The sequence below is a fragment of the Aquarana catesbeiana genome, linkage group LG02 (genome assembly GCF_042186555.1).
Source record: "Aquarana catesbeiana isolate 2022-GZ linkage group LG02, ASM4218655v1, whole genome shotgun sequence".
NCBI classification, from domain to species: Eukaryota; Metazoa; Chordata; class Amphibia; order Anura; family Ranidae; genus Aquarana; species Aquarana catesbeiana.
This window is the reverse complement of record NC_133325.1, coordinates 239,643,408-239,668,012: the sequence shown is the minus strand read 5'-3', so window position 1 is coordinate 239,668,012 and position 24,605 is coordinate 239,643,408. Positions and strand designations below refer to the sequence as shown.

The 24,605-nt window shown below is 39.5% G+C and overlaps 1 protein-coding gene across 4 annotated transcripts in view; it reads right to left on the bottom strand.

Moving 5' to 3' along the window:
• The window catches only part of LMO7 (LIM domain 7), a 281,768-nt gene that overhangs the window by 4,534 nt on the left and 252,629 nt on the right, over positions 1 to 24,605 (bottom strand). For all 4 annotated transcript variants that reach the window (XM_073614268.1, XM_073614266.1, XM_073614269.1 and 1 more), the window contains 10 exons: positions 22,177 to 22,233; positions 16,198 to 16,223; positions 14,384 to 14,494; positions 13,760 to 13,852; positions 13,307 to 13,683; positions 9,268 to 9,320; positions 4,723 to 4,927; positions 3,937 to 4,221; positions 3,158 to 3,266; positions 792 to 894 (listed from right to left, as the gene is read on the bottom strand). In XM_073614268.1, the coding sequence (XP_073470369.1) occupies positions 792 to 894; positions 3,158 to 3,266; positions 3,937 to 4,221; positions 4,723 to 4,927; positions 9,268 to 9,320; positions 13,307 to 13,683; positions 13,760 to 13,852; positions 14,384 to 14,494; positions 16,198 to 16,223; positions 22,177 to 22,233 (1,419 nt within the window). The remainder of the gene's footprint in view (positions 1 to 791; positions 895 to 3,157; positions 3,267 to 3,936; positions 4,222 to 4,722; positions 4,928 to 9,267; positions 9,321 to 13,306; positions 13,684 to 13,759; positions 13,853 to 14,383; positions 14,495 to 16,197; positions 16,224 to 22,176; positions 22,234 to 24,605) is intronic.

The following is a 24,605-nucleotide window of genomic DNA, read 5'->3' as shown; positions in this document are numbered from 1 at the left end:
GTCGCGTTGAAGTCGTGTTGCCCCTGTGTGAATCGAGCCTAAGGGTTCATATTTAAATGTACCAGCAACAGGAATAATTCATATTGAGATGCAAAATAATTCACCCTTTATTAAAATAGCCAACGGGAACAGGTTCTATACCAGGGATATGCAATTAGCGGACCACCAGCTGTTGCAAAAAAAGTCCCATCGTGCTCTGCCTCTGGGTGTGATGCTTGTGGCTGTCAGAGTCTTGCTATGCCTCATGGGACTTGCAGTTCTGTAACAGCTGGAGTTCCGCTAATTGTATAATCCTGTTCTATACTATATGCACAGCACTCTTTAAAAAGAGTGTGGAGCCTGATCTCACCTGGAACAGCATGTGAAATATTTAACAAAAGGATCCGAATATGTTATTAAATTGCTGTCTACATGTAATTCACAATTTAAAGCAATACCCAAGATCAACTTATTAAAACTGTATTACAGGCTGTATTAAAAAATAATTTAGGCTGCTGCTCATAATCTGTACTGCTAGAACGGATTTGTTAAAAGGTCCTTCGATATAGTCATTGTTAAACTGATTACACAATGTTTAGCCTTACTGGCAAGCCAAACATCCTGAACCTCTTGGCACGGACTGTCATTTCAGAATACATTGGACAAGCAGACTAATTAAGTTTGTTTTAAACCTGTTATTGAATTATCTTGAATATTGATAATAAAACTATTTGCTCCATAAACTGAGGCATAAAGGTAGATAAAATAATAAAACTGTAGTGATTATTGCATGACAGACTGTACATACTTACATTTAAATTTAATGTAGCAGCTGTTGCAGTACAAGTCATTGTTTCGGATTCTAACCTCTGCTCCAGATTGGGATCCTCCGAGGTCAGTGTCACAAGAAATACACTGTTAAAAAAACAAAAAAGGGTCAAAACAAGCACTGCGGGGGCTCTGCACACAATTTTAGTTTATAAGGCACATCCAGCAGAACCTGAGACATCTAAATCTAAGTAGCAAAGAAACTAAAATCATTAGTCGATTAGCTGGCAGCCATGCATTGCAATTAGGATTGGTTAGTGTACTATGCAAAGGTGATCATGTCAAGTAAAGCTAGAATATCCAATACAGGACACCAGAAAAAGAACAGAGATTTGGCACTAAACAGATGTGGCACAGACAAATTTCTTGAAACACTAGGTTTTCAAGACCATTCCAAGCTTATATAAAAGAAGAAGATGCATAATTTTAGCTGAGTAATGACAATGATTTGATCAATATAAAAAGAGACAAACATATTTCTATTCTGTAGATGTACATTCAAGATATTTGTGCGATCATGTTTTTTTTTTGCGCTCCGAGGGGCCAGCTACAGATCAGCATTTTAGGTCTGCCTTTTTATGGAACATTTGGCCTTCTTCTAGTCTCCATTGCATGTTACAAAAGTTTACCAAATGGCTGGGGTCTTAAAGATAGGCCCATAGTCATCTGACCAGTATTTAGATTCAGAAGATGTGTGCAAGTGGTCACTCCTCTCTAGCTCCTCTTTATAGCAGAGCATAATGGGGCGTACACACGGTCGGACTTTTCAGCTACAAAAGTCCGACAGCCTGTCCGACAGACTTTCGACGGACTTTCGACGGACTTGCGGCGGACTTTCTAACGAACAGACTTGCCTACACACGATCACACAAAAGTCCGTCGAATTCTTACGTGAGGACGTACACCGGACTAAAATAAGGAAGTTGATAGCCAGTAGCCAATAGCTGCCCTAGCGTGGGTTTTTGTCCGTCAGACTAGCATACAGACGAGCGGATTTTTCGACCGGACTCGAGTCCGTCGGAAAGATTTGAAGCATGTTTCAAATCTAAAGTCCGTCGGATTTGAGGCTGAAAAAGTCCGTTGAAAGTCCGGAGAAGCCCACACACGATCGGATTACCAGCCAGCTTTAGTCCGTCAGCGTCCGTTGGACTTTTGTAGACGAAAAGTCCGACCGTGTGTACGCGGCATAAGAGTTAGAACTGGGAAAATGACAACTAAGAAGATAAAACAGTTGACTAGACTATTTTTTTAAACAATTTTTCCAATAGAAATCTGCTTGCAAAGTAAAAAAGGACTTTTCCCTAAAACTGAAACTTAGAACTTTCAGAAATATAGATTTTAAAGACTTTGTGTCTTTCTTAATAAGACATTGACATTCAGCAATTTGCAACTGTTAGGCCCCTTTCACACTGGGGTGGTTTGCAGGCGCTATTGCAGGAAAAAAGGTAAACACCCCCCCCCCCCCGCTAGCGGCCGAATACCGACGCCCCCGCCCCAGTGTGAAAGGGGCTTTAGAAACAAAGTAACAAATTATTATGGCATCATTCGTGGTGTATTAAATTGATTAGATGGTGGGAATAACTATCCAGCTCTTTCAACCTCCTAAATACATTATAGGGCCTATTTATTGATATTTACACCCAAGATTTACACAAAATTTACCCTAGATTTTAGCCATTTATAGGTCTGAGTAAAAGCAACTTTTTCACAGATCTAGAAGTTTGTAGTTAAACTTTCTTAACAAACCCCACTTTTCTGGGAAGGCTTTCCACAAGATTATGGAATATCTGTGGCCATTTGTGGTGTGGAATTTATGGCCATTGATCAAAAACAACATTTGTGATGTTGATAATGAGAGAATTTGGCCTACAATCAGAATTCCAGTTCATCCTGAAGGTGTTCAGTAGGGTTGAGGCCATGGTTCTTTGTAGGCCACTCCGCTTCCTCTACACTAGAAACCATTGCTTTATGGACCTGGCTTTGTGCAATGCCATACTGAAAGAAAAAAAGGGACCATCCTCAGAGAGACACTGACCTGTAGCAAACAGAGATCAGGAAGTCAAAGTGAAGGCAGAGCTCTAATCTATAAACTTGACCAGGCCTGAGCCTCAGAAATCACTGAATCCAGCGCATCCCGGGGAGAAAATCAAAAAAGGTTTTGCCTAGAGATACATCTAAAGCCTTTTTACAAAACTACTGACAAAAAACCAAGGTTGAAACAAACGGTATGTAATTTCCAAGCTGTTCCATAGAAGCCCTTCCAACATGCACAGAATTAATGTTAGTACCAACAGCGATGTGGATTAGATAAGCTGGCTGAGGATTGGCTGAAATCTCTTTATAGTCTCACCTTAAAACAATGTAAATGAAAACAAAGACCAAGAGATTCGATGATCATGGCAGCTCCTTTGCCCAAACTGTTATTACAGCAAGAGCACAATTTCTTCCCGCTCACTGACCTAGATACAGAATAAGAAAATAACTCAGTCCTTGTTTGAATCCCGGACCAGGAACTGGAACGTAAAAGTCAAAAGAAGAACAGAAAACTGTGGATCCTATGTGGAAATCAGCATTAGAACACAATGGCGAACTCTGAAGCACCATCTGATGATACGAGGAATAAAAACATTTAGCCTTTAAACAATCATGCAAAACAAAATGTAATAACAGTGTAACTATTAAATCTTAAAGAAAAACAGTTTAATGACTCAGATGCATTAAATGAAACAAAAAAAAAGCAGGCAGATCTTCTGGACATGTTTTGTTCAGTTACTGTAAATTGAAACAGTAAAGGTAACAGTAAACCATACCAAGTTAAATAAAGTCCTTATCTAGCGTAAATTCCAGCTGAAACTAATATCAAAAGACCTGCAATGCTTTTTTTTGCTTTGACGAATATAAAGCCACTGAATCCACGTAAGATGGATCGCCTAATAATTCTCACAGTGGATGTACTAGATATGGACTAAGCTATAGAGAAACTCCCAAAGCTTCAGAGTCCCGATTCCTGTAAATGTTCACACTGTCACAGTTATAAGAAATACAGTTAAAGAAAAAAAAAAAAACATTCAAAACAAAAATTTGTTAAATTTGTTATTACAACGTAAATAGATTAAAAGTTGTTCTTACTTGTTGCGCTGATGAGCAGATGTCTGTGTTGTAGATTGATTGTGAGGTAAAGTTGAGGACATGGATGTCTGGGAAAGGGAAGCACTGCGCACAGATCCTGAGGAAGACCCTGGAAGACTGGAGGTTGTATCACGTAGGTAAGTGCGGTTAGCTGTGGAAACAACTTGAGAAGGGCGACTAAAATCTTGACTGGATGACAAAGAGTTGTATGAAGATGAATGATTTGTCCAAGATGACTGTCTTTGGGAACCTGGGTCGTAGTCTAGATTATCCAATGACTCACCTCTGCAAAAGCAAATAGCACCATTCTGAATAATATAATATCAAAAAATCCATTGGCTTTACTACACTAGAAGAAAGCTTTATTTAGCGTCTATTCTTGTGCTTTCCAAACTTGTCCACTTGATCCAGCAAGAGTGTTAGTTGCAGGTATCCTCACACATACACAGGTGGATTAGATAATATTTTACAAAAATTTACCACCTGTGTGGCACTCACTAAAACAAGTGCTGGTGGAACTTTAAAATCTAACTATTCAAATATCCCACAAAATTAAACTATAGGCTAAGCAAACACAGTTTGATGGAAAATGTGCTACTATGCATACCATTTTATAGATGCCATAAAACTGCAGTATACATATTCTGTTCCATGCCTGATGCATCTGCACTCCCCGTCTGTCTGCACTAGCAAACATGCATGCTCAAGTAAACTGAGTGCAAATCTGAACACCTTCTGACATCTATGGCTAGCTTTTTTATTTTCTTTTTTTATGGTACTGCATACCTTCTCATAAAACTTGGAACCGATGATGTGTCTTTCGTGACACTAGAGCTACGTTGCCTGATCCAACTGTTGTCGTTGTTAAGATTGGTTTTCTTTCTCATTTCTTGAACTATTTTCTGCCTTTCCAGCTCCGCAGAGACTTCCTTGCTTGGTCTTTTCTGTGAATCACCTGCTGTCCATGTAGTGCCAAAACCCCTGTTGCTGTCTGTAACATCGAAGATTAAAATGGTAAAACACAAAAAGGTAAAAATGGTCAGCAGTTCTACATCTTTTGAGGGTCCTTTGCATTTTTTTTTTTTTTATTTAAAATATTCAAGCAAACATCTAGAGAAGTGAAATATATAAATGACAGTTATCAGCAAACCTTAAACCTGTTCATATAACTGACCTTGGAAAAAAAAATAATTCAAATTACAAGTACATTAAAAAAAAAAAAAATGACCAGAGAGCCAAATAGCAGCAAGAAATCTAACAATCCAATACAAAATGCAGCAAAAAATAAAAATTACAACAAACTGAATTGCCAACTAACATGCACAGAATGTTTAAACCAGCAGCAATAATGCACACAAGAAAAAAAAATAATCAGCTTGCAATTTAGGAACAAAGTTGCGAAAAATACAGATAAATAAAAGTGTGATGGACGATTTAAAACTTAAAAAATGTAATGCGAAATCCTAAGTGTGAAACACTCTGGTATAATGGGAGACAAATCTGGCTTTAATGTCTGAATTATAACATATACAATCCAAATACAGCATGAAATAGGCTTGGGGCCCTTTCTCAGATCATAAGCCAGGAACATGTTCTATCTGGAACAAACAATATAATACAAAATGTAAATAATGCCTCCTCCTTTCTTTGCATTTTGCCTTTATAACGCAAAGAAAGGAACCAGAGCAGGAAACCAGTGGTTACTAACATTTGTAACATTTTGGAGCCCAGTCAACACCAGAAATGTTCTGCAGATTTACTGAACACTTGCAGATGATTACATTTGTTAAAATCTTCTTTGCATCCTATACTTCGAAAGCAGGTAGTGTAATGATTAGATCGATATAAGCAGCTAGTCTTGATCTATAGTGAGACTCAAGCTTTGCATAAAAAAAAAAAAAAAATTAAAAAAATAGAAATTTCAAATATATACCTAAAATTATTTGCCAAACTGTATAACAAACGCATTCCTGCCTTTGTTATAGAAATAACATGATCAACATGAAAATATCCCACAGAATGTCTACAATTTTGAGAAACAAAGCTGAATGGGGAATTCTGCCAAAAAGTTGGTTAGTATTTACGAGTCAAGTCTAAAGACGTACTTTTTTTTATACAGCCCGAGACCAATTAAAAATATCCAGCTTGCTTGCAATTCAGTATCTCTCTTTAGGACTTAATGTACAGCGTTTCTTACTAAAGAATCACTAAACCAACATCATAAAACCATCAGTAAATGCTGTATTACATGCCATTCATACTCAGTCACTATGAGATTTGTTTTCAGCATTCTGCAACAAACCTTGTTGATCTCGCTGCTCTCTTTCTTTACCTTCTGTTCATGTCACCAATTCAGCTAAGGATTTTGCAGGTATTGTGGGCCTCTACATGCTCAGTTTTCAGTGAATTTTTATGCTGAGCAATTCCTCCGTATCACATCTGAGCAGCCCATGTCACTATAGAGTAACACATGTAGGCGTATACACAGTGGTAAATAACAGCCCACTCCCTCGCTCCTCAATGCCCACTAACCAGCTAAACACAAAGGAGGCGGGATACTACATTTAGATTAAATGGAGAAATCACCTCCCTCTTATTCCAAGACACAGGCTGGAGGGGCATGACATATCCTGTGACTGGCAGAAATCTGACCACACCATGCTATTTCGACATAATAAAAAAGGTTTGATTTCAAATATATAGTTTGTATACCAATTTCAAACAGTTTATTGATCTTATTTATTTTTACTCTGTATTCCAAAGGCTGTTTTTTTACTTTAAACTTGTTACCAGCAGCAGAGGACTAGAAGCTTATTCTGCTTACGTTTCCCTGCAGACGGGCTGGGAAATGAAAAAGTATCCATGAAATGAAATGAATGAAAATGAAAAATCCTAAGTCAATACTTTCGCTGCAATTACAGCTGCAAGTCTTTTTGGGTATGTCTCTACCAGCTTTGCACATCTAGAGAGACATTTTTCTTCCCTACATACAAGATACCAAGTTGGTTTCCAACTGAAACCGATTAAATTTTTTAAAGCAGACGTTTTCGAAAGCTAAAGTTTACATTTTAAAGCATAGAAGCATTCCAGAAAATGCATAGTGGTTTACTCATGTTCCAGGTGTGCTTCTAAGTAGGTTTTATGTCAACAGGGCACAGTTACACTTAAACAAATACATATTAAACAGTCACTACATTTATTTTAACAAGCCGAAAAGCATCATTATTAATGATTTGCATTTGACTGACAGGAGCTGAGAGCAAAGCACTGGCCCACCTTGGCTGAGAATAGTTTGTCTTTGTGTAATTATTTTTCTTTGCACTTCTATATCGGAAGGAGACCCTCTTTGCTCTCTTTGTTCGTCAAAAAAACCATAAGTCCTCTTTTCTAAAGTGCTGCTTTAATAAAGTTTTAGGTAAATTGTGAATGTGTAGAATCTGCTTCTAAAAAAGCAACTAGCTGTATTCAATGTGTACAAAAGGCTTAAAATGTATGACATTTTATAAAAGACAAATATAATCTGAAGAATGTCCTAAGTAATAAAAGTGCACCTTGCATTTTGAATACATTAAAAAAAAAAAAAAGGCACAAATATCGTCTTACTGCAACTCCATAACCACTTGCCGACCGCTGCACGCCGATGTACGTCCAAAGTTTGGCGGCGGATATCGTTGTTATGGCAGCAGCTAGCTGCCATAACCCCAGTATCCCCGTTTTCGTGCGGCGGTCGGCTTTCAGATAAAAGTGATCTCTGCGGCAGATTCGCCACGAGATCACTTTTATCGGTGGCAGGAGAGGGGCCCCCCTCCCGCTGCGATCCGGTGCTCTCCGCTGCTTACCGGAGCCGTCGGTAGCGGCAGAGGCGATCGCGTCTGTCCCCTTGTTGTGCCTGGAGACAAGTGAGGGGATGATGGTGCCCACTCGTCTCCATGACACTGCAGGGGGGAAGCAACGTCAAAACGTCACTTCCGCCCATACGTCTTAAAAGGCACATTTTTTTCAATGTCATTTTTTTTAAATGACTTTTTTTTTTTTTATTGCATTTTAGTTTAAATATGAGATCTGAGGTCTTTTTGACCCCAGATCTCATATTTAAGAGGTCCTGTCATGCTTTTTTCTATTACAAGGGATGTCTACATTCCTTGTAATAGGAATAAAAGTGACACAATTTTTTTTTTTTTTTTTTTTTTTAAACAGTGTAAAAATAAATAAAATCATATAAAATAAAGAAAAATAAAATAAAAAAAAAATGTAACCCGTCCTGACGAGCTTGTGCGCAGAAGCGAACGCATACATAAGTAGCGCCCGCAAATGAAAACGGTGGTCAAACCACACATGTGAGGTATCGCCGCAATCGTTAGAGCGAGAGCAATAATTCTAGCCCTAGAACTCCTCTAACGCAAAACATGCAACCTGTAGAATTTTTTAAACGTCGCCTATGGAGATTTTTGAGGGTAAAAGTTTGACGCCATTCCACGAGCGGGGGCCATTTTGAAGCGTGACATGTTGGGTGTCAATTTACTCAGCGTAACACTATCTTTCACAATATAAAAAAAATTGGGCTAACTTTACTGTTGTCTTATTTTTTTATTCAAAAAAGTGAATTTTTTCCAAAAAAAGCGCGCTTGTAGGACCGCTGCGCAATTACGGTGTGAAAAAAAGTATTGCAATGACTGCCATTTTATTCTCTAGGGTGTTAGAAATAAAAACAATATATAATGTTTGGGGGTTCTAAGTAATTTTCTAGCAAAAAAACCTGTTTTAAACATGTAAATTCCAAAACGAGGCTAGTCCTTAAGCGGATAAAGACATATATAAGAGTTGCTTGATGATAGTACTTTGTCTATTAGATGACAATATTATTGTTGAAACTTAAAGCGGTTTTTCACCCTGAAAACCAAAAATTAAAAGTGAGCAGCTACAAATACTGTAGCTGATGACTTAACAATAGGACACTTACCTGTCCAGGGATCCAGCTTCTGTCCTCACCCAAGCTGGCTCTTTGGGCATCTTCAGGTCCAGGTATCAGCATGTTTACTTTGGGAAGCCGGCTGTGACGGCTTGCGGCTTCACAGCCGGGTTTCCACTGCTCTTTGTGAATGGTCCTGCAGCTTTCTGGGACCTGCGACATGTCCCAGAAGGCTGCGGAGGAGAACATCTGCTCAGATCACTGCATCGATCCAACGAAGTGGGAGCGGGTTTCCGGGCGCAATCAGACCTACAGATAGTATCACTAAAAACCCAAAGACCCGCTGCCCTGTTTATATAATGTGTACATAAAGATTGCAACAGGCAGTCTTTTGGTTTGCATACACATAAAAGATCACTTACCATTGTCTGAGTCTGCATAATCAATTGAATCTGGAGAGTCTGTCCATTTGTTTCTAAAAAGGATAAAAACATTATGAGAATGAGCCATAAAACATTATGTGAATGACCGACAAACCAGCCTCAGGTATGAACCTACCATTAAGGGGATGGCGGAATTAACTTATGAATTCCAAGTGTAGTGATTTTACCACATTTCTGCTCCACTGTGATGTACAGCTGTGGCCCAAAGTTTTGAGAATGACACAAATATTAATTTTCACAAAGTCTGATGCCTCAGTTTTTATGATGGCATAAAAAACATTTCCACTGCATTTGTGAAGAAGGCTTCAGAGAAAGTACAGCAAGCGCCAGGACCATCTCCTACAGTTTATTCAGCTGTGGAATAGGGGGCACCACCAGTGCAGAGCTTGCTCAGGAATGGCAGCAGGTAGGTGAGTGCATCTGCACGCACAGTGAGGTGAAGATTTTGGAGGATGGCCTGGTGTCAAGAAGGGCAGCAAAGAAGCCACTTCCCTCCAGGAAAAACATCAGGGACAGGCTGATATTATGCAAAAGGTACAGGGATTGGACTGCTGAGGACTGGGGTAAAGTAATTTCCCCTGATGAATCAACTTTTCACATGCTTGGGGCATCTGGAAAAAACCTTGTCCAGGGGCGTAAAGGTAAGCTCTCAGTCCTGTGTCATTCCAACAGTAAGCATCCTGAGAACATTCATGTGTGAGGTTGCTGCTCAGCCAAGGGGGTGGGCTAACACAGAACACAGTAATGAATAAAGAACGGTACAAAAACATCCTCCGAGAGCAACTTCACTCAACCATCCAAGAACAGTTTGGTGAGGAACAATGCCTTTTCTAGCATGATTAAGCACCTTGCCATAAGGCAAAAGTGATAACCAAGTGACGTGGGGTACTTTTGGGTCCATGGCCAGGAAACTTCCCAGACCTTAATCCCAACTTGTGGTCAATCCTCAAGAGGCAGGAGAACAAAAAAAAAAAACTCTACAAATTCTGACAAACTCTAAGCATTGATTATGCAAGAATGGGCTGCCAGTCAGGAAGTGGCCCAGAAGTTGATTGACAGCATGCCAGGGCAAATTGCAGGTGTCTTGAAAAAGAAGGGTCAACGCATCTGACAAAAAGAGCTAAACACTGGAGAACCTGACTTTGTGAAAATGAATATTTGTGTCATTCTCAAAACATTTGGCCATGGCTGTACAAGTACTTCTGGTACTTGTAAATTGCAAGTACATCCATTGCAATTGGATGGAAATTGCAAATAAAACACACTGGAATCTTTATCATTTCAACATAATTTGAATTTCAGTTGGTAACAAATTGGAACACGAACATTATATTTGTTACATGTTGCCATTCATACAGCATATAATTTTAATATTTAAAAACTGCCTTTTACGTGCTCTTTCCTGAAAAATCCTACTTGGTTCTTCCTTTCTATATAATGTTTATAAGGAATCTGGGGAGCTGTGTTTGCCATAATCTACCTTGTTTGTACTGTGCTTGCATATTTCATTATACAAGTTATAATATTATATAACTTGTAAAACTAGATGTGCACGTCTGTCTGTTAACCCTTTGATAGGGCAAAGGGAGGCTTTTTATGTAAAATTAACTTTTTAAAAAAACACCTGTCCCTGAGTTTAGCCCCTTTTTCCATGTTGCCATGCATTTAAAGGAATAAAACTGATCCAGAGAATCAACTATCAAAATGTAAGAAATATATTTTAATGGTGCACAGCCGTAAAATTCTCAAATTTTACAGCAAAATATGAATATACATTTTAATGGCTTCCTGTCTGCTGTGCGTACATATATGTCCCCAGGCAGGAGCGGTGATATCTCCGTCATTGCTGCAGCCAACGATGGTCTTTCACGTAAAAGTGATCCAAGCAGATATACAGCGACTTGATCACTTTTATAGGTGGCAAAAAGAGGTCAACATGCAGACACAAGTCTCACATGCATATGTAAAATAGTCATCATACTACACATGTGAGGTATAGTCACGAGCGTCAGAGTGGCAGCAAAAATTCTAGCACCAGACCTCCTGTGTAACCCTAAATTGGTAATCAGTAAAAGCTTTTAAAGCATCACCTTTGGAGATTTTTAGGTACCGTAGTTTGCTGCCATTTCACAGGCCTATGCAACTTTAACCACTTCCCACCTGCCGTTTAGTAAAATGATGGTGGGAAGGATGCACTCTTGTTCTGGGACGATGTCATATGACGACACTACAGAACCGGCGCGCAGCGATAGAGCTTGCGCCATGTTCCTAGGACACGGCGTGACCCCGATCTCAGTAAAGAGCTAATGACGCAGCTGTTTACCCATGTGATCGGCTGTGTCCAATAACAGCCGGTCATATGTAAACAAGAAAGTGCTGTTTATCGCCTCTCCTCGGCTCACACGGACAGTGTGGTGAGGAGAAGAGCTGATCAGCGGCATCTCCTTGCCGGGAGACTGTACAGGTAATCATTACAGTACAGCCTCAGCAGTGTCCATCAATGACACCAATCAGTGCCCATCAGTGATGCCAGTCAGTGCTGACTTTCAGTGCCACCCATCAGTGCCACCTAATCAGTGCTGCCTCATCAGTGCACAGCAGTGAAGGAGAAAAAAAATTTACTGACAGAAATTAAGAAAAACTCTCAATTTTTTAAAGTTTTTTTAGCAAAAAATAACCCCCCCCAGTAATAATTAAATACCACCAAAAGAAAGCTATTTGTTTGAAATTTTTTAAAAAACTGTTTTATTTGGGTACAGCGTTGCATGACTGCCCAATTGTCATTCAAAGTGTGACAGCGCTGAAAGCTGAAAATTGGCCTGGGCAAGAAGGGGGTAAAAGTGTCCAGTAGGCAAGTGGTTAATGAGTGACATGGTTGTTAGCTATTTAGTCCTTTAATATTTTGCCAAAACATAGGTATTATATTGTGTGCACCAAAAATCATTAAGGTGTATTTTTTCCTGCAAATTTGTGCTTGATCAAACGCTGCACAAATATCGTGCAACATAAAAAATTGCTACAACAACAATTTTATTTTCCAGAGCCTCTGCTTAAAAAATATATCATGTTTGTGGGTTCACTTTTACTAAAAATACATATTTTACATGTAGGAAGAAACTTCAGAATTGGCCTGGACTGGAAGTGGTTAAACTAGACTTCACTTGTAAATGAGATGGCAAACTAAATCTTCAGATTGACAGGTGTGGTGCTGGAATTGAGGTGAACCCTAATTTGATAAATCGATTTAACAATTTTCACAAAACACTGAATTTGTGCCATAACATGGTATTAATGTTAGATAAAAGGGGATATTGCGAGCCACAATGGTATATTGCCTCAAATGTGGAAGTCAACTAGCTGCCCGCGCAGAACACATTTCATATGCCTTACAATACAATGTATACAAAAGATACGCTGTGCTAAGGTGAAAATGTCAATCTGGAGATCATGTGAGCATGAACGTGAGCATGCACGTTGGATTTTTTATGAACTGTTTTTATGGACTTTATGTGCATTTCTTTCATAAATTGGACTTTAATAACCACGTATCATCTTGGATTTGATATTTCACACTCATTGTGTGGCACTTGGCACTTTGTTGTATTTTTTGCACTTATCACTGTGATATTATTTATATATTTTTTACACTGTAAAATTCAGATTATATAAATAATTTTTCATTTATTATATATAAAGTTAGTAGTTTAATCATCGCTACTCTTATTCTTATGGTATACATCTAGTATATTATTTACACATTGCACCTTATAATCACTTTTAAAATTATTTTTTTATTTTTTTTTTATACATATATCCTTTGTGCCTTGCTGTGGCTGGATAAGCCGCTTATGCGGTATTTTCAGTATACCTCATATGCATTAATGATCTCCAGATTGACATTTTCACCTTAGTGCAGCATATCTTTTGTATACATGGTATTAATGTTAACCTGAATGTGAAACATTTCTCATTAATTTACTAAATATATATTTTGAATCATTAAGTTGGACTTCCATACCTTAGGTAATTTCTCTCGACACTCTCAGCTTTCAGCCGCTGCTGCTCTTCTTGATCTTTCTTCCTCTGCCATTCCTCTTCCCTAAGTCTCCTTTGCTCCTCTTCTTTCTGCCTTCTTTCTTCATCTTGCCTTCTCCTATCCAATTCTTCCTGCTGACGCTGATGGCTTTCTTCCTCTGCCCGGCGCCTCCGGGCTTCTAAGAAATTCATCCTGTCTTCTTCTTCTCTCTTTCTCTCATGTTCTGCTTCACGTCTCCTCTCTTGTTCTCTATGGTCATCTTTAATGCTCACTAAATTGGATGCTTCGGATCCTTCTGGCTTCATGTATGAGGGCATATGTGAAGTTCCAGAAGTGTTGAATTTTAGGACCGTTTCCTCCTATGGTAATAATGAGCTACTGGTGAGTATCACTGTATATGCCTATTAAAGGGTAAAAAAGTGAATAAAAATTAACCTGATTGATCTGCTGAGATCCTCCCTTCTCTGCATCTTGCTGAGCGCGCTCCCATTCCTCTCGAAGTTTTTCTTGTTCTCGCTTGTACTTTTCCTGATTCACATGAGACATTTATTGGCAAAACTTAAGTACAATGGATGAACAATAAGCATTAATGCTGAATGAGATCTTCAACTTACTAGACAATAAGTATGCATTAACTAGTTCTGTAGAATTCTAACTAAAATATTCCATTTTTTTTAATCTTAGGCTTACTCCCCTGAAGTGACATTTTGTTGGTAAGCGGTCATACCCACTGGATATTACTTTGTCCCTCCCGTAAGGCCATAATGAAGTTGTCCCCCTGTCAAGGTTAATTTTCATAGTTACGTAAGCATTCTACAATATGAAAAATCCACAAAGGGTGCCATTGAACATTTGTTGTGAAGCCCTCACCACCAGAGTTGTCAAATTTAATCAACATAACAGCATTTATGCATTCTGAACATAACAGCTGTTCTTTAATTCTGTTTATTGCACTTAGTAAAGCCAGGCACTCTTTTTTACTTAATAAAAATTGAAATTCAAAACACCTGTATCTGCCATTGAAGTTTTGGGAGGACACTGTGTTCTTGCACACATTACCTGTAGAATGTGTTCTTGTTCTTGAAGCCATTTTTCCTGCCTTTTTCTTTCATCTTCAGGATCCCATGACCATCGTGTTGAGACGTTTAGTGATGGAACTGGCATCTGCAACTACAATATCAATAACATCAAAATATAGTACACTTTTCTCAGGTCCCACAAAATAGAATAGCATAGAATAGAATAGAATAGGATAGCAATAAAGCAGAAATATGACATCCATGTAAGATGCAACATAAATACTAAACATACAGTGCCTTGAAAAAGTATTCACATCCCTTGAAATTTTTCACATTTTGTCATGTAAAATGTAAAAAAATTAATTGTGATTTTAGGTGATAGACCAACACAAAGTGGCACAGAATTGTGAAGTGGAAGGAAAATGATACATAGTTTTCAAAACTTTTTACAAATAAATATCTGAAAAAAGTGTGGAATTTATTTGTATTCAGCCCCCTTTAATCTGATAACCCCAACTAAGATCTAGTGAAACCAATTATCTTCAGAAGTAACCTAATTATTAAGAGTCCACCTGTGTGTAATTTAATCTAAGTATAAATACAGCTGTCCTGTGAAGAGGTTTGTTAGAGAACCTTAGTGAACAAACAGCATCATGAAAGCCGAGGAACACAGACAGGTCAGAGATAAAGTTGTGGAGAAATTTAAAGCAGGGTTAGGTAATAAAAAAATATCCCAAGCTTTAAACATCTCACGGAGCACCATTTAATCATACGAAAATGGAAAGAGTATGGCACAACTACAAACCTACCAAAACATGGCCGTCCAACTAAACTGACAGGCTGGACAAGAAGAGCATTAAATCAGAGAAGCAGCCAAGAGGCCCATGGTAACTTTGGAGGAGCTGCAGAGGTCCACAGCTCAGGTGGGAGAATCTGTCCACAGGACAACTATTAGTCACGCACTACACAAATCTGTCCTTTATGGAAGAGTAGCAAGAAGAAAGCCATTGTTGAAAGAAAGCCATAAGTCGTCCCATTTGCAGTTTGCGAGAACCCATGTGGGGGACACAGCAAACACGTGGAAGAAGGTGCTCTGGTCAGATGAGACCAAAATTTTACTTTTTGGCCTAAAAGCAAAACGCTATATGTGGCAGAAAACTAACACTACACATCACCCTAAACACACTATCCCCACCATGAAGCATGGTAGTGGCAGCATTATGTTGTGGGGATGCTTTTTTCAGCAGGGACAGGGAAGCTGGTCAGAGTTGATGGGAAGATGGAAGGAGTCAAATACAGGGCGATCTTAGAAAAAAAACCTGTTAGAGTCTCCAGACGACTTAGGACTGGGGCGGAGGTTCACCTTCCAGCAGGACAATGACTCTAAACATACAGCCAGAGATACAATGGAATGGATTAGTTCAAAGCATATTCATGTGTTAGAATGGCCCAGTCAAAGTCCAGACCTAAATCCAATTGAGAATCTGTGGCAAGACTTAAAAATTGCTGTTCACAGACGTTCTCCATCTAATCTGACAGAGCTTGAGCTATATTGCAAAGAAGAATGGGCAAAAATTTCACTCTAGATGTGTAAAGCTGGTAGAGACATCCCCAAAAAGACCTGCAGCTGTAATTGCAGCGAAAAGTGGTTTTACAAAGTATTGACTCTGAGGGGCTGAATACAAATGCACGCCACACTTTTCAGATATTTGTATATTTAAGCTGGACAACACTACTAAAAGAAGCAACAAGAGGGACCACGTTGGATTTTTAGACTGAGAACTATGCTGCTATAATTAAGAAGGTAAACATTTTGTTACTGATTAAACACTAGGTTCTTAAATGGTTACTTACATCTGGTGCAGTAGAATCTGAACTTCCTATAAACAGAAAGAAAAAAGTAACATACCCATACCCTAGCATCATTTCCTAACATACCACAAATTTAAACACATCAAAATAAAAATGTAACTGCTTGCAATGAATGTAGTTTTCAGTTTGACAAGAAAATACTTGCCATTAGGTTACTTTATACAGATCTATAGCTGTAAGTGGGGAAAAAGAAAACCACCACTTGCCACCTAGCAGACCAAACTCTGGTTACAGATAGATATTGCAGTGATTTTATTATAAATTTTACTTTGGCCATCAGCTATGGTAGAGAGAAGGCCCAACTTAAAAATTGTACGTTAGACCCACTTTAAAGCGCAACCCCAGGAAAATGAAAGAATCCACTCTTGCAGTGATCCAACCCTACCTTACTCCTTGTAAGAATCCGCCCTGGCAGTGCATCCATACTTACCTTACTCTTTGCTCCAGTAGGCTTCATTCTGCTTCTGTATGCAGCAACCCTCTCAAGCAGAGAGACAGATAAGTAATGTATCCAAAGGGAAGTAAAAGAGGATCAACCTGATGCTAAAACACAGGACAGAGGAGATCCCAAAGAATGATTTAGTGTGAAGGAACACTGATCCTGAATTAGTAAAAAGCTCTGAAAAGAAATCAGGCGAAACAAAAAATACTAAAAAAGTTGAGAAAAAAAAAAAAGACCCATATTCTCAAAAAAAAAAAAATAAAAAAAAAAAAATGGGGAAAGTCACTAGGAGAACAGGTTCCCCACTGGGAAAGCAAGGACAAAATCTAGGTCCACAAATTTTAATCTGTCAAGCAGGAAGGCCAAACCTTACACTCCTAACCCTTAGGATTAAGGAAAAGAGGAAAACTATGATAGAAAGAGTCCCCTAACCAAACAACCAATCTCATTAAACAAGACAAGCAAAAAATAAAAACCATTGCAGCACAAAAATCCATAAGGGTTTGGAAATTACCTCTGAGACTGTAAGAGACCTCAAGGGTACAACCCCATGAAGTGAGCTTGTCTGAAAGGGGTAGTCTGCAAAAAGGGGACCCCCACAGGCAGGGATAAAGGTTTAAAGTAGATATAAAATTCTGCACACATGTCAAATTTCCAGGTTTTTTGGGAAGTGAAAAAAAATGCAACCTATACTCTGTGCAATTCAAAAATAAATAAAATTAAATGACAACTTTAAAAGGGGGAAAACGAAAAAACGTACAACATGGTTGCAACACCCTAAAGCCCTGTACAAATGGTACAAATTTCGGCCCTTGTTTACTGCAGCTGGTCCGACAAAGTTCTGTCGAAGGGTCATGAGCATAAGGCCAGGTTCACACTGGTACAACACGACAGTCGTACCACTTTGGGTCCGACTTTGCCCTGCGACTTGAAGTCCGACATTCGTCCGACTTCAATGAACAGGGATCAGACTTTGAACCCCGACAATACCAGGCACTGTCTCTGGTATGAATCTTTAGGGAAAGCTCCACGCCAAATTAAAGATTAAAAAACCGGCACGGGTTCCCCCTCCAAGAGCATACCAGGCCCTTCGGTCTGGTATGGATTTTAAGTGGAACCCCCAGGCCAAAAAATGGAATGGAGGTCCTTCCAAAATCCATACCAGACCCTTATCCAAGCACACAGCCTTACAGGTCAGGAAATGGGGTGGGGGACGAGCGCCCTCCCCCCGAAAAGCACCAGGCCACATGCCCTCAACATGGGTGCTTTGGGGCAGGTCCTCTTCCAGACAATCCTGGCCGTTGGCTGTCGGGATCTGCGGGCGAGGGCTTATCGGAATCTGCAACATTAAACAGGTTTTTAAAGTAATTTGTTTTATTTTTGACACTTTTTTTTTTTTTTAGGTGAATGGGTAGGGGGGTATAATGTACCCGACACTCATTCACATAGGGATCTGGGGGCCCCCTTCTTAAAGGGGGCTTCCAGATTCCGATAAGACCCCTGGCCGCAGACCCCGACAACCAACGGCCAGGGTTGCTTTGGGGTGGGGGGGCGCAGGGCTCCCCTGTCCCAAATCACTCAACCTCCATGTTGAGGGAACTTGGCCTGGTATGGTTCAGGAGGTGGGGGGTGCTCGCTCGTCAACACCCCCTTTCCTGACCTGCCAGGCTGTGCGCTCAGATAAGGGTCTGGTATGATTTCCCTTAAAATCTATACCAGACCAAAAGGGCCTGGTATGCTCTTGGAGGAGGAACCCCTGCTGTTTTTTTTTTTTTTTTAATAAATGTGGCGTGAAGTTCCACTTCAAGATCATCAGAGCACAAGTCACATGCCAAAGTTGGATCAGTCAAGATGGAAATCCAACTTCAGTAATATTCAATGGGCTGAAGTAGGAGCAAAGTCGGACCAATGTAGTGCAATTTCAAAGTCGAACCAACTTGTGTCGGACCAGTTAAGACAGCTCCCATAGGGAGACATTAATTTTCATACGACATGAGCTCCCAATGTCGGAGCATTTGTCGTACCAGTGTGGACTCAGCCTAAAAGGTTTGCCGATCGGCTCCCGATCAGCACTCTCAGGCAATGATTGAGAGCGCTGACCAGAGTGTTCTGGCAGGGGGGCAGCCCCATCAGACCACAGTAGAACAGCAGGGGAGATTGAATTGTTAGTACAGCAGCTCTGACCTGAGCTGTCAGGTTTTTTTTTTTTTCGTTCAGCCCGCTGAGTTGAACAAAGAAAAACCTAGCCGTGTGTACTAGGCTTTAAGCTTTTTGACACACCTTTCGTTTTTCTGACAGCAATAAGTCTTATGGGGTAGTCTTATGAGCATAATACACCTTGCCTTGGGAATCGTTGCCCACGCTTCCTTGTTAGACAGGGAGCATTTCCTGTGCACAGCCCTCTTCAGGTCATCCCACAAATTTACAAATAGATTCAGGTCCAGGGCTCTGGCTGAGCCCATTCCAAAAATTTGGTCTTCTCCTAGAATGCTGGGGACCCCAGGGAGACAGGAAGTTACATTTTCTTGTGCAGTAGCATAAAAGGTAATGAGGAGCAAATGAGGGAGGAGCTGGAGACAAGGGGTAACCTAAGGGCTAAAAGGGGTTTCCTCTTTACCGAAATACTGAAAAGACTTATCTAGATGCATAGTCAGCCTCCCGTTGTAGTACTGGGAGCATACCTTCACACAAAACTTTTTTACAAGGGTTTGCTAACCTCAGGCTTCAAACCATAGAGGCTGCATTGGAGCCAGGCTTCAAACACCTGCAAAAACATTTGGCTGAATTAGATGGAGATGAGTGGAAACAGGCAGTCACCATGGATTGTCCGGTGTCTGGAAAACGGTCAGAAGGGACACACACAGATTGTAGAGGAAAAACAGAGTGGACAGGATGCACATTAGGCAATATTGTTTGAGACAAGTGTACTATATGAGGCTATTTGTTAATTTTACATTTCAAAGGTTTAAAACTATTTTTAAAGGAAGGATTCTAGTTGCCGGTCACTAGAATGCCAGTCTAATGGTATTCCTATAAAGGGAGGTCGAATATGGGAACAGACCAGTTTACAAATTGCCTCTCAAATGGGAAAAGTTAAGACACATTCTAATGTGAAGCCCAGGGCCCTTCAGGGTGCTTCAATTCTGCATAGAGGGATGTCTCAAACAATGCTTATAGTGGAAAGATCTTTGCAGCTGCAGGAGCCCTAAAAGAACCAAGGCCTGGAACAGCAGGGCGATAGTCCAGATGCAGGGTAGAATGCCCAAGGTCTGAAATAACCCACTGTAAATCTAAGGCTACGGCATGAGAATATAGTGTCTCAAAAACTATTTTCAGACAGATTGCTAGGGCTGAATCAGAGTTTATGACAGGCACTAAAGGAGGAGCCTGATCATAGGCCTCTGGAAAGTCAGACACACTGTGTAGTGGAAAGGCACTGGTGCATGCTCACATCCTATGTGGTCAGGGTGCTTCAGTAAATAAGCACAGACAACCAAAAATACCTGAGAGTGGACATGGTGGAGATTTCAGATCACAGGTGTAAGTTCCTTACGATGATACCAAGTAAATGCCCTCAGAAACACTTAGGAAAGTATGGTCTGAGGTCACTCATGGCAACAGGACTGTCTTCTCTGTGTCTTATCAAAGACATTTTGCATTCACATAGTGGTGGTGAGAAATTTAAAAGGCACTAAACAGTGTATACAGTGAGGTGGCAACTGGTGCTTTAGCCGAAAAAGTCTTGCTTACAAAGTGAGTTTTCAGAAACTGCTCAAAACTGAGGCTGTGACACGACTCTGGACCTGGAGAGTGCTGGTGAGCTAAATAACCCAGTAGATTTAGATCTGCAGCCCAGTTGCCAAGGGTTCCATTCCTGGCTAGGCCCTAAACCAGTGATGGCGAACCTTGGCACCCCATATGTTTTGGAACTACATTTCCCATGATGCTCAACTACACTGCAGAGTGCATCATGGGGAATGTAGTTCCAAAACATCTGGGGTGACAAGGTTCGCCATCAATGCCCTAAACCAAAGCTAGGCTGAGCAAACACGGATATGGATAGATGCTATATAGAGACCAGCTCAAGCAGCGATGTAGCAAGGAAGCTATGATTGAAGCAACTGAGGAAGAGGAAGACAAAGAAGCAAAAATCATTAAACTGTTCAGCTGAGCCAAATAAAAAGAATCCAATATCCTAGGACACTAGCAAAAAACAGACATGCTCAGTAGAAAAGGAGTTATTCGGGGGCTGGCTTACAAGGTTGCTAGTATCCAAACATTCTGCAGGCAACAGTATAACATGTGTGCCTCAAAGGGTGACAATGAAACATATATTACTATTTTTTTCTTTTTTTTTTTTTATATTTGACTACAACTGTAGAATAACATTGATATTTATATAAAAAAAAAAAAAAAAAAAAGACACAAAAATCTCAAAATCCAGATGGTCTACAATCTCCAAATCTGCGTTGTAACCACAAAGTGTATATAAGCATCACAAATGGTAATGTAATGGTTTCAAATGTATTATAAACTGTTATAACATTTTTAAATACAGCAAAAAGCACAAACACACACATGCTGGTTAGTTAAAACAGAAAAGCTTTAACATGCACAGAAAAAGCTATGCAACCTTCTCCTTAAACTGTCTGCACTTATGCAAGCAGTGGTAGAATGCATTTCATAATTCAATTTGCTGATAACCATCAACTGCATTTGTTCTTAGAAATAAATGTCAATAAGTAATTCAGCATGTAATATGAAACAAACTTTTCAAAAACACATTCAAAATAAATGGCCCACTTATTGAAAAATATGTTAATTGCAAATGTAATAAGCAGATGATGCTGCGTTTCTTTCAAATTTTTAAATCTATATTTCTCAGGATTATTACTTGGATAATATATTTCTTCTCCTTAATCTATCACAGATGTCACGATAAAATCTTTTTACATGAAATAAAAAAATTCCACAGAGGTGAATGTTTTTTCTATCTAGAAAATTTTGGTCAAGCCACTGACTGACTAATATTAATCTATACTTTAAATGTTTACGGTACAATGGCAACTTACTTAAAAGGTTTTGGATTGATAGAGTAGACAAAAATGCTTAACTACAAAAAAAAGAAACAAAAAAAAACCCCACTTTAAAAAAAAAAAAAAAAATAAGCCAAACCAGCCAAAAAGTGGAGGAAGAGCAGATACAAAAATGTGCAACATGTATACATAACACATAGCTGTCATAGGCTTTTTCTTCCAGGAAGTGGGTTATAGCAAGGGGGATGGGGGAATTTATCAAACCAGAAGGGAAATACTAGAACACAAAACACCCTTTACCACATAAGTAGACCCAAGAGCTGTATGAAAAACCAGATGAACCTAAAGAGAAAGCAAATGTATTATAGGTTTCTTTCAGCAGATGGCAGTAGAGGCTCAGAACCCAGCACCGTGGTTAGTACTAAAGGATCCCTTTGGAAAGTCAGCAATAGCACAGCATTTTTTACTTTTTACAAGGGTTACCTTGCTCAAAAAATTGAGAACGTCTTTTATAGTTTCTCAAAGAAATTGGCTCATTGTCTAATTGAAAAATACAAAGGAGAACAATATTATGACCAATTAAACAGAAAAGATTTTACGGCAACCGTAAAAATGAAGAACCCAAATAATCAGTACATTTAAACCCTTCTGGAAGAGAAAAGTACATACACAATAAGGGAAATGTATTAAAGTAGGAGAAGCCAGAATCTGGCACAGTTGTGTATGGCAACCAATCAGCTTTTATATTTTAGAACAAGCTGAGGCTAAAAGATAAATAGTTGTCATGAACGAATGCTCCAGATTCTAGCTGCTCCAGTTTTGATGAATTCACCCCATTGTGCATTTGCTAGCACGACAACATGTTTAAAATGCATTTAATTTGTACATCACATCAATAAAGATTAGTCATATGGTACATGAATCACAACCACACCATTAGATTTAAGCATTTATGCAGTTCAGAGCCATCTGAGCTCTAAATTAAATAAATCCTGAAGTTTAAGTCAGATTCCTAGATGCAGATAAAGAAATGGAAGCAAGCATCCTCAAAAGTCTGATATGATAACTCTTGAAATTCACATGCAGTACGTCTTTTGCCAGGCTGTTTTAGTACAAAGGGTTATTCTCATTTTTTGAATACATGCAGTACCAAGAAGATACAGCTAAACTGCATGCATAGGTAATGAATCTGTTACCCAGAGATCCATAATTTAAAGGGTCTAAAAAACAAATAAAAATGCAAGTTAGACTTACTGGTAACTTGTTTTCCAGGAGCCTTTCAGGACAGCACCTGAGAGAGTGGCTCCACCCACTAGGAAACACCAGCTCCACCAAATTTTAAAAGGAGGCTTCTCCCCACAGCTCGTCAGTTGTAGCAGAGTACTTTCGGCCCAAACTGGAACACAATCAGAATATGGTTAGTCACAGCAAATATATAATAAAGAAAAGGATGGGTCGTTGCTGTCCTGAAAGACTCCTGGAAAACAAGTTACCGGTAAGTCTAACTTGAATTTTCCCTAAACGTCTTTCAGGACAGCACTTGAGAGGATAATCGAGATTTACCAACTAGGGAGGGACAACAGCCAGCAGGACCTTTCTGACAAATGCCTGATCACCGGCTGACAGAAGATCCAGTCTGTAATAATGGACAAACGTTAGCTAACTTGACCATGTAGCCACCTTACAATTTTTATCTGCGGTGGCACCAGCTTTTTCTGCACATGTAGTAGCCAGAGCTCTAGTAGAGTGTGCTCGAATTCCTAGTGGGGGGAGACAAACCCATCTGGCAATAAGCTTCTGAAAGAATTGCTAGATGGCTAAAATCAGCTGACCCCTTTGATGCTTGGTGGCCCTTTCTGTTGGCAGAAAAAAAACAGAGTCCGAAGACCTAAATTCCCTTGTTACTGTAATGTAATAAAATTCTTCTTACATCTAAGTTATGGAATAAATTATCCTTTTTTCCAGAAGGATTTGAACAATTGGCAGGATGATTTCTTGCAAACTATTATGAATTGACGCTACTTTTGGCAAAACACCCGGGGATCTGTTTTAAGCACAATCCTGTCTGGGTAAATTAACAAAAAAGTTCCTTTACTGATAGAGCGTGTAGATCACTGATTCTTCTTGCAGACATAACTGCAACTAAGAATACCATTTTAAGAATTAAATTCCTTAACGAGATTGTCTAACAGTTCAAAGGGATCTTTTGTGAAGGCTTAGAAGACTACTGACAGGTCCGATTTAGGAAAATGTTTGGTAGGAGCTGGTCTGGACCTAGTAAGTGCCTTAAAGAATCTTGTAACCAAAAGGAACTGAAGAAATTGGTCTTTCTAGGTATACTTCCAGGGTAGCCACTTGCACTTTAAGAGTGCTAATCGCAAGACCTTTGTCTGTGCCATTTTGTAGAAATTTCAAAATCAACACAATGTCTTCAAAGGTTCGGTTTGACGAACACCACCAAAAGTTGTAGACTCTCAAACTTTAGCGTACATCTCTCTAGTTTCTTACTTTCGTTCTACTGGCGAGTAAAGTGGATACTAGAGGCTCTGACAATCCTTTGTTCCTTAACAACTGTTCCACAGATACAAGGCAGTGAGACAATCTGGCTATATCCGGGTGGTATACTGGGCCTTGAAGTAGTAAGTCCTGTCTGAGAGGAAGCTGCCAGAATGGTTTGACTGCCATTTGTAGAATGGAGGAAAACCAGGCTCTTTTCAGCCAGAATGGAGTGATCAGAATTACTGACACTTTTTCCTTCTGTATTTTCCTCAATATTAGTGGAATTAGCTGAAGGGGGGGCATAGCCCAGATGAAAGTTCCAGGGATGTGCTAAGGCATCTATCCCTAGTGAGCCGCTGTCTCGGTGCAGAGAAAAGAACTGAGGGAGCTGAGTGTTTTCTTTTGATGCAAAC